This window comes from Serinus canaria, chromosome 10 (genome assembly GCF_022539315.1).
Source record: "Serinus canaria isolate serCan28SL12 chromosome 10, serCan2020, whole genome shotgun sequence".
NCBI classification, from domain to species: Eukaryota; Metazoa; Chordata; class Aves; order Passeriformes; family Fringillidae; genus Serinus; species Serinus canaria.
In genome coordinates this window covers 18,944,733-18,961,002 of record NC_066324.1, presented here as the reverse complement: position 1 = coordinate 18,961,002, position 16,270 = coordinate 18,944,733, and the positions used below count along the sequence as shown (strand labels likewise).

The window sequence follows — 16,270 nt, the reverse complement described above, 5'->3', positions numbered from 1 at the left end:
ATTTATAAAGGCAAACATGGCCAAATTGCTGTTCTTAGTTGTATATTATATATACAGGAAGTTTAACTTATATTTTTATTACTCTAAATTATTCTGGCGAAATTTCAGACTTCAACACACTGAAGAGAACTGATGGAAATTCACCTTTGTAAACTAAATTGAAATAAGCAACTCTACTGTGTAACTGCAAATATTTAATATTCAGTATAACAAGTTATATAGTAATTTAATAATTGGACTACAGTGATCATCATTAAAAAACTGAAATCCTTCTATATCACAGTAGGTGCTTTTTTGATAAATCATACATGCCATGGCTAGAAAAGGTTTTTTTAATTCTGACCTGGCTTGGCAGAAACTCAGTAGACTGGCAATAAGCAGACTGACTTCTGTGTGCCCTGGGAATGCCATGCTTTAAGATAAACCTAATTTTCTTGTTCTGGATTTTTATTTTTTTTTCACTCTACTAGAAACATGCCTAGAAAGAACATGCATGGAAACAGAGTTACTGCAAAACTTAGAGCCAGATCAGTAGGACATAGGTCCAAAAATATTTTATGCATTTGTACTGCCTATATGGGTAGGGACTATTATACTTGCCCATTTATGAATAACAGGAATAAATAACACAAGTGATCCAATTATTGAAACCAGAAGAAAAGCCCATAAGAACATTCGATCAAGCACCTGAGCAATGTATTTCCAGTCTTCAACAACCTAAAACACAGAGAGCACATGAGCTGGTCAGTGTGTGCAAGAACAGGTAAAAGCACAGTACCAAATCCTGCAATTCTCAGTTATTTCAAGATACCTTTTTCCAACCACATCCCTGGGATAACCCTCTGGAACAATATTTTGTCATTATACTGGGAGTTAGAACCAAAGCAAGCTTCCCTCTGTGAAGACTGATAAACTATGTAGATTTTGATGCAGAAATTGACCCTGAGAAGCACCAAACATCCTCATCTATAGAGATAAGACTGGCCTGCCATTTTCTAACATACTGCAGGATACATGGCATGTGACATCATAACATGGAATTCCCAAGCAGGAGTTGAAAGCAAAAGTTGTAAAAAAACTCCAAACAACCAAAAACACCAACCCAAAACAAAAAACTAACCAGAAAACCAAAACCAAACCTCCCAAGTAGTAAATAAAAAAATTTTAAAAATTGTTAGTACAGAGCAGCTGTTGTGTTACAAACAATTGTTGAAAGCTGCAAAGAATTATACACTGGGGAGAATACTCACAGTAGTTTCAAGACTACTTTTCTTTTTGATAAAATTATTTATATCTATAACCAGTTTTGCAAGTATTGCAGATATAATTATGCAAGCAAATTAAAATCCCGCCAAACAATTGTCTTGGATCTGAACTGCAGCTATCCATGTTTCCTAAGCCCAATGCTTCCTAAGATGTAAGGCTACAGTAGCACTAGCTGTCCAGTGTTTATTAAGAACTTTTACAATTAATGCTTGCATTCTCTAGAGCCCACTAATAATAAAACAACTGAATCCCCAGTCAGCTGTATATTAATTTCTAAGGTTTATAGTAACAACATTACACTTGGAGAACAAAATACTTACTACTTGTCTCTCACAGTGAACCCTTAATTTACAGGAAATGATGTATTTAATAGCAAACTATTCTATTTCTGTTGTTCATACAATGCAGATGCTGCTTCAACAGTACAGCAGATACATTTATTAAAAATCTAGGCCACATCCCTTGTGACAATGTCAGAATCAAGTCCTGAGAAGGCATATCAGAGGAGGCACATTACTCCTAGTCTCGTATGGGAGAACACACTCTCAGCAACCAGAGCCTTCTGAAGACAGCAATTCCCATAGAGACTGAAAGAACCTCAGCCTTTGCCATCAGAAACAGACAGCACACCACAAACTTCTATATTCCTACAAACTTCTACATTAGACTGGAAATAGCATTTAAATCTCTGATGTACCAATGGCGCTAGCTTAAAGAGCATGTAAAGAAAATAGATTTCCAATGCTCTTACACAAATGTTGTAAACATTCATGAAGGATAATTCAGAGTGCAAATGCACTCTGACACTGAAAAAAAAGCCTCTGATATCTGTTGATAAAACTTAGGGACAAACAATAGTAAGGCTAGAAGAGAACACTTAGGATGTCATTGAGTCCGTGTTTCATCTGAGCACAAAATGGCCAACGTATGGCTATAGCCTGTATTTAAATTAAGTTAGAGCACTCAAAATGCAAGATAAGTCTTGGCAGCATTTATTTGGAAAATATAAGGCAAATGCATTTTTCAAGATAGCCTTTGGGTACAACATTAAAGTTAAAAAGAGCTCCTTGTCCTGTCATCTCAGCAGTGCTGTAGGGAACAGTTCCAGTACATGCTCTTGCCACTGACAAGTGTCTCACAATGTGTAACTAATGACAAGAACTAATAGAAAACAGTAAAATACTTTTGAAGACCCCAAATACTGCACTGTATCAGCCAAACAGTCTCAGTATTGTACCATATTTGCACTTTTTTCCAGGGGAAACAACTACACAACTTTCAGCAAAGTACAAAAGCTGGAAATCTGTAGCACATCTTGAATATGGAGCTGCCCAGTAAAGCCCTTGGTTTTCTAATCTGCACTTGTACAAAATCAGTGCAGCAGGACTGACACACCCACCTCGCGGACCTCATTCTCCTTCATCACGTGTCTGGTAATGTAGCGGATGGAATCCAGAGCTGCTTCCAAGGTGTTCCTGGATGATTCTGAGCCATTCACGTTGGCTGTTTCCTCCTTCTGAGCAAAGTACCTATCCACATGGCTTCTCATGCAAAGCAGCTTGGGCAGCTTGTGCAGAAATATCTTGCGCACCCAGGGTGCCATGGCGTTGTGTGTGGACGAGGAGCGGTGGTGGATGTTGATGGCAAAGACAGTGATCACGATGGACAAGGTCACAAATATCATAGTGAACACCAGGTACTCTCCTATGAGTGGGATAACTTTAGAAGATGATGGAATAATTTCTTCAATAACAAGAAGAAAAACAGTCAAAGATACCAGTACTGAAGTGCAGAGTGAAATTTTTTCACCTTCATTTGAAGGAAGATAGAAGACAAGGACAGTTAGAAATGAAAGCCCAATACAAGGAATAATGAGAAATAAAGTGTAAAAAAGTGGCAAACGTCTAATTATAAATGAATATGTAACAAAAGGATACCAGCAGCATCCATCAGTCCTGTTTCCTTTGCTCCCTGTTGCAGTCACTATTTCCCATTCTCCATTATCAAAAAAATCTCTTTTGTCAACATCATAATCTTCAAGTATTAGATCAACCTGTGAGCCATCGTAAGTCCAGGAACCAAATTTCATTGAGCAATTTTGAAGGTCAAAGGGGAAGAATGTTACATCAATAGTACAAGAACTTTTGTAGTTTGCTGGTGGAGTCCAAGCAATGGTGCCATCATATTTTACCACAGTTTTTGTAGATGTTCCCTCAAAACGTCCATCTGCACTGAAAGAAGAGATAAATTACAGGCAATTACAATGGGGTGTGGGGATGTATTTAAAAAAGATATTATGCTCTGTTATTGTCATTTCAGCTGTCTATCCCTTGATAGCCAAAATTTTATATTGTCTTCATAGTCAACTTTTTCCCCTCAAATCTGAACCTAACATAGGTAAACAGCTTTGGAAGACTGAAGAATATTTTTCAAGTCCTGAAAAGATCTGTGCAACTTTCTATGGTCCCAATGATTTATGAAAAGACTGTGAAATCCTGATCTTTAACAGCATGATGTTTCTATTAGTAAGACAGAATAAGTATTTTTAAATTCAGCCAAATCATAACTATTGAAGAAAAAGAGTCACTGAACAGGCAAAATAATACTTGTGCCCAAACTTGAATTTACAATCACAGCAACAGCCTTTTATCCTGACTCAACAAGTCAGGAAATGTAAAAGCACTGTATGCACACCTGGGTTGTGCACAAAAGTTCTTGTTTCTGAGATCTGCTAATTTTCAAAAGAAAAAAGTCAAAACCAATCCAACCCCCCCCTTACAGTTAAATGTGCCTAACTTTAATTCCATGCTGAATATGACCTAAAACAGCATCAATTAGTTACTTCCCGACCATCACTATACTATTTATACCCAGCACTGTGCAAGATATTTTTCTTCAACAAAGAAAAAAGTTCACACAACAAAATGGAAATAACCTTTTCAAAGGGACTAGAAATTCCATTCAGAAGTAAAGCAAAACATTTGAGCACTTAACATGACAACAAAGTCTATTTGCATTCAGAGGCAAGTTCTTCCACTGGTTCTTTAGCCCACTAAATGTACACATTATGTCTATCCAATGAGCCTCCTAGAAGCAGTTTGGTCAGAGAAGTTATAAACTAAATGCATTTTGTGTGAAAAGATTCAAACCTTACTTGTCATACAGCACAATATCTGGAATCCAAATAGAATCTGATGGGACACGGATAGATGTTATTCCTGCATAGTCTTCAGGATTCCACCTCAATTTGACATCTATCCATTCCTGTGGATATGTGAGATGTAAAAATCATTATTATTGGGAAGTGGATTTCAGCAGGGTGATACCAGATGAAAATAGATAACAGGGCAATTAACAACAATCAAACTGAACTAAAATTTGCATAAAACAATGAAGTTGCTGAACAGGCATGTAGTTACCTCATTCACTATTTGTTTTCTGTTATAAGAGCTGTTTGACAATATTTCTGTACAGAACTTAAGATATGATGTTCCTTTTTTAGAGCATGCATTTATAAGTAAGAGCTATTATAATGTAATTTAATTGTATAAATTAAATTTGAAAAAAAAAAACTTGTTCTGGATGAATACCAATGACTGGAAGCTAATCAGAAGCAATTTAAACATTTTCATTATACAAAAACACCCATCATGTTCCAACTCTTAAAACTGGCTCAACTTCAAGAAGTTCTGCAGAAATTATTAAAGAGGACACAAAGAATCATTAGCCCACATGGCCATCTCATATTTGCTGACTAATCTCAAAAATAAAAACTTGGCCTAAAATTACGGTTACTGAAAAGAAGGAAATGGGAAGCAAAAGGAAAAAATCAAATAAACAAACAGAAAGGAATTAGCCCAAACAAAAATAATTCCATAAGTTAGTAAGTATACCCAGCATCTGCAAAGATTCTTCTAAGTTAAATAAAGAATGATCTGTGAGCAGCATTACCCAAGTAAATAGTGGCAGTTAAGTTTAGCACTGGACTCTGACAATTACAACGCTTAAGGTGTTTTCCTGCCCAAACCCAAATAGTCTTAAGAGAAAAAAGTATTTCCTTCGAGCAAGCATATTTAACTATGAAACTGGAATTCTACAGTAATGTATATCCAGTAATTTCAAACATCCCACAGGAAAAATACCTCAAAAATATTACACAGAAAAATACACCAATCATACTTTTCTTAATAAAGCTTTTGAATAAAAACTTTCATACTGAAGCAGCAATTTATGGTTGGATCTATACACCTTGGTATATTAAAGGGTCATGCAATGCCATATCATATTACTTTTAATTTGGTGAATTTTTATTTATCTTGTAATGGTATTCTTAAGTGGTTTGTCACAATTAATCCTTTAAAGCATTTCCAGGGACATTCTATAAAGATACTATGCGAAATAAAATTGCATGCCAGAGCTAAGTTTTTTGAATATACAATTAACTAGAAAAGTTTCTCGTAAATTTTGATTTGCAGTTATGAAGCTTCAGAAATTTTCATCAATATTTACACATACCTGTTTCAACCATACATTTGTTGTCATCAACTGATTTTTTTCATCCTGTAAAATAAAGCATATATCACAAAAAATAATCTATCCATAGGAAATAGCTGCTTTAGTTCACAGAGGTCTGTAACTTAAAATACAAAACACACTGCTGAAAGCATTCTAATCACTAAGTATGTTTATATGAGAACATTATATATTGATCTACAGGGCATTTTTATTACACAGATAATTTAAGATGCTTAATCTATTGTGTTTAACAGGCACAATTATTTTACATGAAATTGTGCTCCTTTTAAAGTTAGTGGAAAAAAAATGCAACTTATTTACTATACATACCACATCTACTAGCTGAGAGATCGCAAGGCCAAACTTGATTTTTATTGTGTCATTCAAGCGTTCCACTGGACGAACCCATCTCTGATAGTCTTCAAATAAATGCTTAAACAAACGATCTTCACTTTTAGCAATAAAAGAAGGTTCAGATACAGCTATATTTAAAACAAAAATTATTAACATTGATTCAGATGAGCAGCATACATCTGCATTCTTGTGTCCAAACACTTACAGCTTTTTTTATGCAGAGTTCAATTCTTCATCTCATCCCCTTCTCTCTAGAAGCATGCCCAAGGTCATGGAAGTAGAATTTTATGAAGTTACCTGGTTTTATTAGCATCCTCATACCATTATCATGCTTCTAAAATTGATGGCTCAAGAACACTAAGATAATCTCAGCAGGCAAAAAGCTCTTACATCATTTACCCAATGCCAGGCAATTATGGAGCTCCTCTAAACAGAAAGCTGATCTGTGAGGGACTGAAGTTCTGTCAACCTACATCCACATTACACATCTGTAGTATACTGCATAACTTGCAATCCAGTTTGAAACTTCAATCTCTTTGTTTAATGTATTTCTTCTAATGTTTGGGCATATTTACCATGTATAAATTTGGCTGCACTTGTAGAGCACTTTTCCTCACACTGTTTTGTATCTTAGATGCATGTGCCAAACTATTTACCAGCTGACTCTCTACCCATTCTAATGTTACACTGACTGGGATGCACCTTCTAGTTCTTTCTCATAGCTCTCAAGGGGTCATTTTGGGGAAGATGAAGGAAGAGAGAAAGAAAAAAGGGAAGAGCAGAGTCTAGCTAAATAACTGCAGTAAGGACAGCTTTCAAAGGTGTTGTGAAGGACCTGAAGATGGCTGCTGCCTCGAGAAGCACAAACTACACACAGAACCTTGCATGGAAGGGTCTCCAATCCCCAGACATAAGTTAGAATGACCACCAGAAAACACTGACATGCTCCAGAAAGATTTTTACTACTTATCAATGAAATTTAAAAGGGAACTACTGCCAAAAAAAGACCTAGCAACTATTATCATCAGTTTAAGGGACAGCATAAACAAAAGAAAGGAGCTCACCACCATCTCTTTTAAATGCAGACTTAAAATATTATGCTATTACATAAATCTATGGCACAACCTCTCTAGAAATCATGTGCTCACTAACAGCATCCATCTAAAAAAAGATGTATCAGAAGGAGAAAATCACCAGAGAATAAACAGATTAAAACCAGAGACAGTCATCCATACAAGGAGAGATTTAAAAGATTAACATTACTTTGTTTGGAGAGGAGGTGAATTTAGTCAACATAACAGAAGTAGATCAACTAGGAATGATACAAGCAGAAAAAACATTAGTGGTATCTAATCTCTCATAAAATAAGCTAAAGGAAACAAAGTATGAATTAAAGGCAGCATAAATAATGTCTACTTGAAGTTCACTACCATCAACATTCAGTAAATCAGCAATTCACAGATACTGAAGAGGACTAGGGTTTTAGAATTGCCTGGGATTACTGCACTGTAGGTCAGGTAGTGTCACACCTGCATTGGGCAGCAGTTCTCATTCCCACAAAACTTGCTAAAGCTACCTCAGAGTTTGAGCAACACTTCCACAACTTGGCATTTGTGGCAGAGGCCTGGCTGACACCTCTTAAGCCATTAATTTGAACTGACCTAACCCAGTCCCACGTGACTGCAGCCACTGCAGCCTAGACAAACTAAGATGGGCAGCCCAAGTTTTAAGTACCCTTGCATTCACTGAAGTGTGACTGCTCTGCTGCAAAAGGCTCCATGTACAGGCCCTTTGGTGAAAACAGCCAAAGCACTGCAGAGCTCAGCAAGGCAGGTCCCTGCCTTTGGCAATGCAGGTGTGGGGCAGTCCAGTAAAAAATATTATTATTTTACACACTAACCAGACTTCTCTGAAGTGTCATAGTAGCAGCAAAAGCAGAATGTAACTTAAGAAATAGGATCAGCACAGTGGGAGCAGCAGGATCCCTTCTTCCTACAAGTCTTACCCGACACTAATGTGCTGCTGAATGGTTCTTGCTGTGGGCCAAATCAACATTTGGGTTTTAAGACAGGTCACTCTTCTGTTTCAAAACACAAATCTTTCTGACTTGTAGGATGTGCAAAGAACTGATGGGCAACTTACACTATACCACTGAGATAGCTCAGGTGGATACAGAAAAACTCACAGGACATAAGAATAGCTGCCAAAAAGGATCCAGCAACAGAATGTTGCACATGTACAAGTTATCTTGTAAATGTACAAGTGCCAAAAATATATTTAACTGGTTCAGTATCTCCTCATTAGCCAAGGATTTTTTCTTATTTGTAACTATAAACAGATTTGCCAAGCCCTACATTTTACAGACATCCAAAAGAATGCTTCCTGAAGACACAACTTAATTTCTTTAATTCTATATCTCTATTTCCTGAATTATGAATGTTTTTTTGTATATCCCAGCCTAATATTTCATAAATACTTGATTTTTATATTAGCATTAATTACATTTCTCTCCTCCAGTTACAACTCTCAACTGAATTTAAGACTGACTATGCAGCTGGATATTATCTCTCAATTAATTGACCTTGAAGCAAAGCAGAGGCAAAATTGCACTTTCACCATTTCTGTGTTCCTGTAAGACAACCTCCTGTGCAACGATACAGAATCCTCAGGGTACATGTTGTTTCCAGATGAAGCTTCTCTTAAAACACAGCATCTCCTCTGCTATGCTGAAAGGGGACATGTTCCTTTACTGCTTTTATATACCTAGATTATTTTTCAAACATTTTATACTCAGACCTATAGTATACTCACTGATCTATTACAATGACCATTATTTACCAACAATATAGTTTAATTATTTCTTTCTTTCTTTTTCTGATCACAGATGTCTCCACATTTTTCAATATTTCTAGTTTATTCTCTTTATTAATACATTGGGGCAAACTGGTCTAGAAAAGACTTCCTGAACAAAGGAGAGCTCCATTAGGACGCTGGGAATGGTAAGAGTTTATTAAGACTTTGCAAAAACAAAATAAGTAATCACCCCTACCTTGTACATTTTATTTAATGTGGCCATTCAAATAATTTGTAACACAGAATGCATATGTTTTATATTTCTTTCCCATGTATCTATGATTTTAAGATTACAACAAGGGGCTGTGATTCTTAGTTACTCCTTGTATTAACATCAATATAAAAATTGTGAACACCCGGTGACAAGTGGAAAAAATGTAAAGATAGGAAAACAGGTGAAACGGTTTTAGTGGCTCAAGGCAGCAGAGTAGCTATGCTGGCTGGAGAAAAACAGAAAGAGGTTAAAACCTATGACTAGCAAGATTAGCAAACAAACAACTCAGAGTACAATCTCATACTAAATCAGATGGCAAGAGATTATGGCAACACACCCCTGCCACCAGCTCAGAGTACAAAAATACTTGAAAGATCTGTAGCCTTTGAAGGGCAGTTCTAGGCTGGCCTGTATTTGTGTGGCTTCATTTCTGTTGAGGCCAGGGAACTTCTGCCGGTTAAATCAAAGGTAGCTCTCTGCACTGTTCAGTGGGAACTCCCAATGACAACGTTTTCTTTATTATTTGCACCTTAAATTCTTCTCACTGCCCCTCAGTGTAAGTCCATATTTAGCAACAAAAAAACCCCAAAAAACACACCTAAATCACATACAAGGTTGGATGGCCGAAATTTTAATTCTGCACAAAGGAGACAAATGCTTATGCACAAAGCAGACTAATGATTCAATTTTTTTAAACTCTGAAGTACCTGGAGAAAGCTTTTGACAAAGGCTAAGTAAAAATTCTAATGAAACACTTGACCTTGAAAAATTCTATTTAAAAATTCGGTTCTACCATTTTCTCCATAGGTATTTAACAAACGTTTTTATTGAAGTACTTTGGAAGAACTATTTAGAAAATAGAGTGAAACATTACATGGGCGTCAGATGCATGAATAGCATAAAGAAACATGTACATGTCTATTTATCTTGAAAACATTCTCAAGCCATAATTTCACATGGGCTGCTAATGGCTGACTTTTTAAATGTTGTAGAGAAGAAAAAAAAGATGGGTTTACAAAAGACTAACACTTTTGTAATTTACTGTACCATTATGGGATTAAATTCCCTAGCATCTTAATATGATTTAGCAACATTATTCCTTTTACAAGAATTACCAGTGAAATACTTGGTGTTACAGGCTTGATCCCAGAGGTATTTTCATAAATCTTTGTTTTTAAATAGGAGAACACCACAGACCATGCTTCTCCAAAGAACAAGCTTTCTTTGAACTCTGTATTCTTCTGCACTTCCTTAAAGAGTCCAAGAGCCAGACTGGCAGTGCAGGTGTAACACTGGTCCTTATACATTAAACAGCACAGTTCAAAGCACTTTCTAATTTAAACAGTGTAACTCAAAGCATTTTGCAAATCAATTTGCAATTGACAGAATTGAGTGTTAATGATTTCATGTCTTCTTTGCATCACTACTGGGTGCAAAAGGAGGCCCATGGGGAAAGAGTCACTTTCTAGAAGTATAATGTTAACATGCATATTCAGAAGTAATATATATTACTAATGCATGTCTATAATCATATACCATTACAGCAAAAAAAACCCCCACTATTAAGGACAATAAACATTGCAAAATATCCATACTTTGCAGTTAACATTATATTCTTTAACTCTGGGGTATTATAACACAAACTTATCCACAAATCTAACTGCTAGATACTACAATTAATAACTTCCTTAGAAATCTGGAAGGTGAAGGAATATATACAGTATCCCTGCCTTCAGTACTCTAGTATATTCATTGAGATGATCTCCCATCATTATTTCATTAGGTAGAAAAGACAGGTAATGTATTAAATTAAAGTTTTATTTTATACTGATTCCTCTGACCCTTTGAAAAGGATCATGAGTCATACTTCCTGCATGGTCTTTAATTTTTTGGCCTACTTTTCCTTCTATGCATTAGCAATTGCCCAGAATCCAATCACAGTCAAGCGTTTAATTAACAGCAAGCATTTAGAAAGATCACAATCATCTTACCTAGGATGTCTGTAAGTCAAAGCAGCAATACTAACTTTATTCTATTTACTGCACAGAAGTCAGAAAAGCCAACGATTACATTCTGAGCTTCCCAGTACTATCTTTTCCTCCCCTGTTTAAAAAATAAAGGCAAATCCTATCACTACACCTACAAGCGTGGAAAAGGTGGCTTAAAAGTTACTGGGATGATTTGTGCCTTCCCTCTTACCTAGCACATCAACCTCCAGCCAACCAGGAGCAAAATAAAACTACATATATTGGACATGAAACTGTGAGGAATTTTGAACTGCAATACTGCTTAGTACTTACCAATATGCACAGAGGTACAAGAGTTGCTCACAGAAAGTAGGGATGGTGTTTCTCACATTCAATTAAAATTTAAAATGTTAAAGGTACAACTTGATGGTTGTAAAGGAGAATGAAACTACCCCCTAACAGCTTAGCAATGAGGTATAATCATGGCACATATTTCTGAATACATGTACAAGTTTGGTTAATAACCATAATAGACTGCCATGTAGTGTGTAAACTAACCAAGAAATAGATGTGAACTGACAGTCTTTAGATTAAGAGCTAACAGGACCACCAACCATTTGTTTCTGAGGACCTGTGCTATAGATTCTAGGGTAAGCCCACACCACGTGCCCAACAGCTTCCTGACCTCCCTAGTGACACGGCTGGCAGCAGCAGTGACAGCCACTTGCAGCTGTAACTGCAGCCTGTGCCTGCCACAGGCTCACTGACACCAGCATGCTCCATTCAGCTCCCACAGCCACAACTGGGATCCCCCACCCTGCCCAACAGCTGGGCCACAGGAAAAGGTGCTGCACACCAGCCTGCCCTGGGGAAAATCCTGTCACACTGAAGGCAGGAGGATATTCCTGTAATGGATCCAGGATTTTGTCATCTCTCTTCGTACCGCTTTTAATCATTCCATCATTTTCACTGATTGCTGACACTGAAGATGGACTGTGAAGACAGCACTGAGGAATGCTGAAAGCAAGCAGCAAAAAGGGCATATAGAAGTGCAGATAGCACAAGGAAGTTCTACCTGATAAGTAGAACCATTTATAAATTTAGAGGCTACGTGTCATGGAATTAAACACAAATCCGAAATGTAAGTAAAAAAGACCTTATGGAAATAAGAAACAGGCCAGGGCTTCTCACAAGCTGCCAGTGCAGCCCTGGGTGCTGCAGATGTTGGGCACCAGCCTTACCTTCTGCCTCAGCAGTGTTTTGCCCACTCAGCTCCATTCCAGTCTTGGATACACTTGAACACAGAATCCTACAGCTCACATTGCACAAAACCAGATGAGGAGATTTCAAAACCTGTAATATCACACAAACCCTGGGGTTTACCATTCTAAAAAGTGGGAAATTATGAGAGTATTTCCTTCCACAGTTCCTTCTACAAATCAACACAGGCATTTCTCCACGAATCAGTGCTCACATTTATCCCCTTAAGAACCTCTAAGGAAAGGACAAAATATTTTAAGAGAAAAATCACAAGAAACCCAAACAGGCAGGAAGGTTTGCAGCTTCCTGTTGGGCAGGGAGAAGGATTTGATCTGTTAAAGTGAGTGGAAAACGCTTGGGTGCATGAAGTGCCAGGGAAACACCATCACAGGTCTGCAGCACAGCACACCAGGGCTAGGCTAGAGGTTCTTGTTAACCTCAACTCCATTTAGTCATTCGAGTCTCACCTGTTAGTTGAAAATTCAGAGCAAGAACAAAACATACTTTGACTGTGTTTTAAATCAGCAAGTATTTTCTCCTGACAATTTGGAGTTAGCCAGGATAAAATATTGGTTCACTATTAACTGAAGGAAACACCAAATTAATTTACAAGCACTCTTATACCAAATTTCATTTCATTTTAGAAAAAAAACAAGTTATGAAAAGAAACTTTAGCCTCACTGTATAAAATCAGTTCTCAATGAAGTCAAAACTGCTGGCTTGTGCCAAAAGGCAAAACCTGGCTCACCCTGACTGCAGGTAATTCCATGCAGTCATATAAATCATATAATGTAACATAATGACTTTGCATCTTCTGTCATGAAGAACAGGAAAAACACTACTTTTCCAAATGTTGGGACAAAGAATAGTCTTTTAAATTACATTCAGCAGTAACAGATTGAGTATTTGTGGGCTGAATTAAAACCTAGATGTTGGTACAATCAGCTTTCCATAAACTATATTTACAACCTCTTTTTCAATTTTCAGTTAATACAAAAAAAGTTCAAATTTATCTTTCATTATTTTTTTGTCTGCCTTTAATTGTAGTTGTGGTTTCAAGACATTCTGCGAGACTCTTGGGAATGTAGGGACAAATTACATAAGCGCAACATTTTGAAACAACTGTTTCTAAATAAGTCTGTGGAAGAGAGGTGATTTTGTTCTTTTAATCTTTGTAAAATTCTATAAACAGTCCAACTTCACATGCTATTTTACATCCTTCAACTCGGAAAGTAAAATCCTGATTGAATTATGAGACTGCCTCTTTTGAAATCAAAGAAATTATGCACGACTAAACTAACGAGAGTTGTGTTATAAATTCTTAGGAGGGTTGTTTTCATGTGCAGTCACATCCATATGCGAAATTACAGTTATTAAAATATATTCTGCAAGTTCACCTCTGTGTCAGATGCAGAGCATGCACCACAAACCTACAACTGCACCTCCTCTCAAAAGGTGAGCAGATAAAAACCTGAAAGCTACGGCAGCTGAGATCTTTAAAGCATTATATATATATGCACATTTAGGAAGTGTATGTAATGTAATGAAATGTGAGGCATTCCAGACTGATAACGTACCTGAAAACCTACAGTTTAGCAAAGACATTTTCCCCCTCTCCTGCGAGGGGGCAGCCCTGGTGAGCCCGTTTGACAGCGCTCCCCGCAGGTCCCGCTCGTTCTCCTAAAGCCAGCGCATCCCTGAGATCCTCCCTCAGCAGCCACCACCGCACCCGGCACTAGCCTTACCTTAACCTCGTTCGGGAAAAAGTTGACGGCGCGGGAAACGAAGCTGGCGCGCAGAGACCCCATCTCCGACAGCTCCCCCCCGCCGCCGCAAAATCCCGCCTGCCTCCCCCTCACGGAGCGCTCCCGCTGCCCGCGCTCCCAGCCGGGCAGGGCAGCGGCGCCCGCAGACCCCCGGGCCACGGTGCCTCCCGCTGCGTCCCCGGCGGCCCCGCACAGCGCCTGCTGGGCTCGGAGCCCCCGGCCGGCCAAAACCTCGCCTCCGACACCCTCCTGGCTCCTCACCGGAGCGCTTTTCACCCTTCACTCTTCTTCTCAGGGGCCCCGCCGACCCTCACCCCCTGGGGCCGCCCCGAGCCGCCTTACCCGCGTGTGAGGCTCCGGGCTGGCCGAGCAGGGGCGCGCAGAGACAGGTGAGGAGGAGCACGAACGGAGGGCGGCCGCAGCACGGCCGCGCTCCGCACCCGGTCATGGTTAGGGCACGGCCCCCGCTCGCTTCGAGCCCCACGGCGGGAGCCGGGAGCCGCCGGGGCCGGGCGGCGCTGGCCCCGCCCCGCAGGGGCCGTGAGGAGCGCGGGGGGCGGGAGCCTCGGACAGCGCGGGCCCGGCGCCACCGTCGGCGTCGGGAGCCGCTCTCGGCCCCGCGCGGCAGCCGGTGCGGTCGGAGGAGCTCCCGGCAGTACCGCGGGGAGGAGGCGGCAGCGCTGCGCCCTCAGGCTCGGTCCCCGTGCCCGTTCCGCCGCCCGGGAGCGGCCCCTGGCGGGGCCGAGCAGGTGCGTGGCTGCTGCAGCACCAGCGCTCGATAACCCCGCCACAGCCGCCCGGGCAACGCCTGCTGCATCTGCACTGTGCTTTTGGGAGGGTGCAAGTGTAAGTGACTTCTGGCGAAAAAAAATCTTTTAATTTCCATTGCATTTGAAACACCCGGTAGGGGTTTTTTTGTAAGTTTCTAAATCAGTACGATTTTTAAAAGTTTCTGATTTAGAATATTTTGGAACTTTTAATCTAAAATAAATAAACTAATGCAAGCTAAAAAGACATATTTCCACATCTTTAGGTATATTACAGATGTACAACATATATAATAAATACTCTGTACAAAACACCACTTTTTTCTGTATCAGATACATAAAATCTGTTATGAAAGACAATTTTCAACACACACGCTGTGAAATTTAATCAGTGATTTTTCCAAAATCATCCTAATGGAAATGTGTAGTACACATTGCCAAAAAAATAGAAGCAGCTGGCAATAACATATTTTTTACATCTAAGACAGTGTTTAGTATTTCATAGAGAGAAAAGACATGGAAAGAAGGGCTAAATGACTTTACCATGTTAATCAGCTTGTACATGAAAAATGCTAGATACAGCATTCCTCAGGAACATAGTCCTTATTTTAGTCAAATAATTTTAGCAAATTTATACCCTTCTAAAATGAGCACTACCCAAACAGCAATTTAATTAATCATATTGTTGATTTTCAAAATTCTTTTATACCAGAATTTTTGTTTTGTTTATTGTACAGAAAAACTGCATCTCTCTGTGTAAACAGTGAATCTTTTCAATTACCAAAACAGAATACTGGAGCATTTCAATCCCTTTCTTAATTTTTTGACTCATGTTTTTCTGTATTATCTTTTCCTGCAGCCATATTTGGGTTGTGCATGTCTGTGCAAGACATAATGCAGGCTGTACAAGCACATAAAAAAGGCTGCTTACACAGGAGTTTCTTCCAGCACCCTTCTAGTGACAGGCTGGATTGATTTGAATGCTCTGCAGTAAATATGGTAATTTTATATAGTAAGAATCCATTTGTATATAGCATATCTTCTACAATCAAAATATTTGTGTAAAGTATGCGGCATGCTCTTATTTTGAAATGCTTAATGTATGTGCAGTTGTCAACTCAAGATTTTATAGTAAATGAAAAATATATTTTAGCCCAAAACAGGGCACAAACGCCCACTCTTTTTTTTCTTTTGGGCGACACTCTAGTTCTGCTATTTTCTGAGTTCTTCAAGAATTACTGAGCAATATTTGTACTGAAATTGCAGCTCTGTAGTTTTGATGGAAGCTGGTTCACTACTGCACTGCAC

The 16,270-nt window shown here is 38.8% G+C and overlaps 1 protein-coding gene across 3 annotated transcripts; it reads right to left on the bottom strand.

The window, feature by feature from the left end:
- Nucleotides 1–544: 544 nt before the first annotated feature.
- On the bottom strand, nucleotides 545–14,695 carry CHRNA5 (cholinergic receptor nicotinic alpha 5 subunit). 3 transcript variants are annotated; one of them, XM_030228347.2, is made up of 7 exons: nucleotides 14,538–14,679; nucleotides 12,411–12,522; nucleotides 6,112–6,263; nucleotides 5,782–5,826; nucleotides 4,421–4,530; nucleotides 2,666–3,497; nucleotides 545–717 (listed from the first exon to the last, which is right to left on the bottom strand). In XM_030228347.2, exons 2-7 carry the CDS (start codon nucleotides 12,445–12,447, stop codon nucleotides 556–558), a joined length of 1,338 nt encoding a protein of 445 aa, XP_030084207.1. In that variant the 5' UTR covers nucleotides 12,448–12,522; nucleotides 14,538–14,679; the 3' UTR covers nucleotides 545–555. The 3 variants fall into 3 exon arrangements, with proteins under 3 accessions (XP_030084207.1, XP_030084206.1, XP_050834345.1); XM_030228346.2 differs by lacking the exon at nucleotides 12,411–12,522 and having other exon boundaries at nucleotides 14,538–14,695; XM_050978388.1 differs by lacking the exons at nucleotides 12,411–12,522; nucleotides 14,538–14,679 and adding an exon at nucleotides 11,503–11,652.
- Between the last annotated feature and the right edge of the window lie 1,575 nt (nucleotides 14,696–16,270).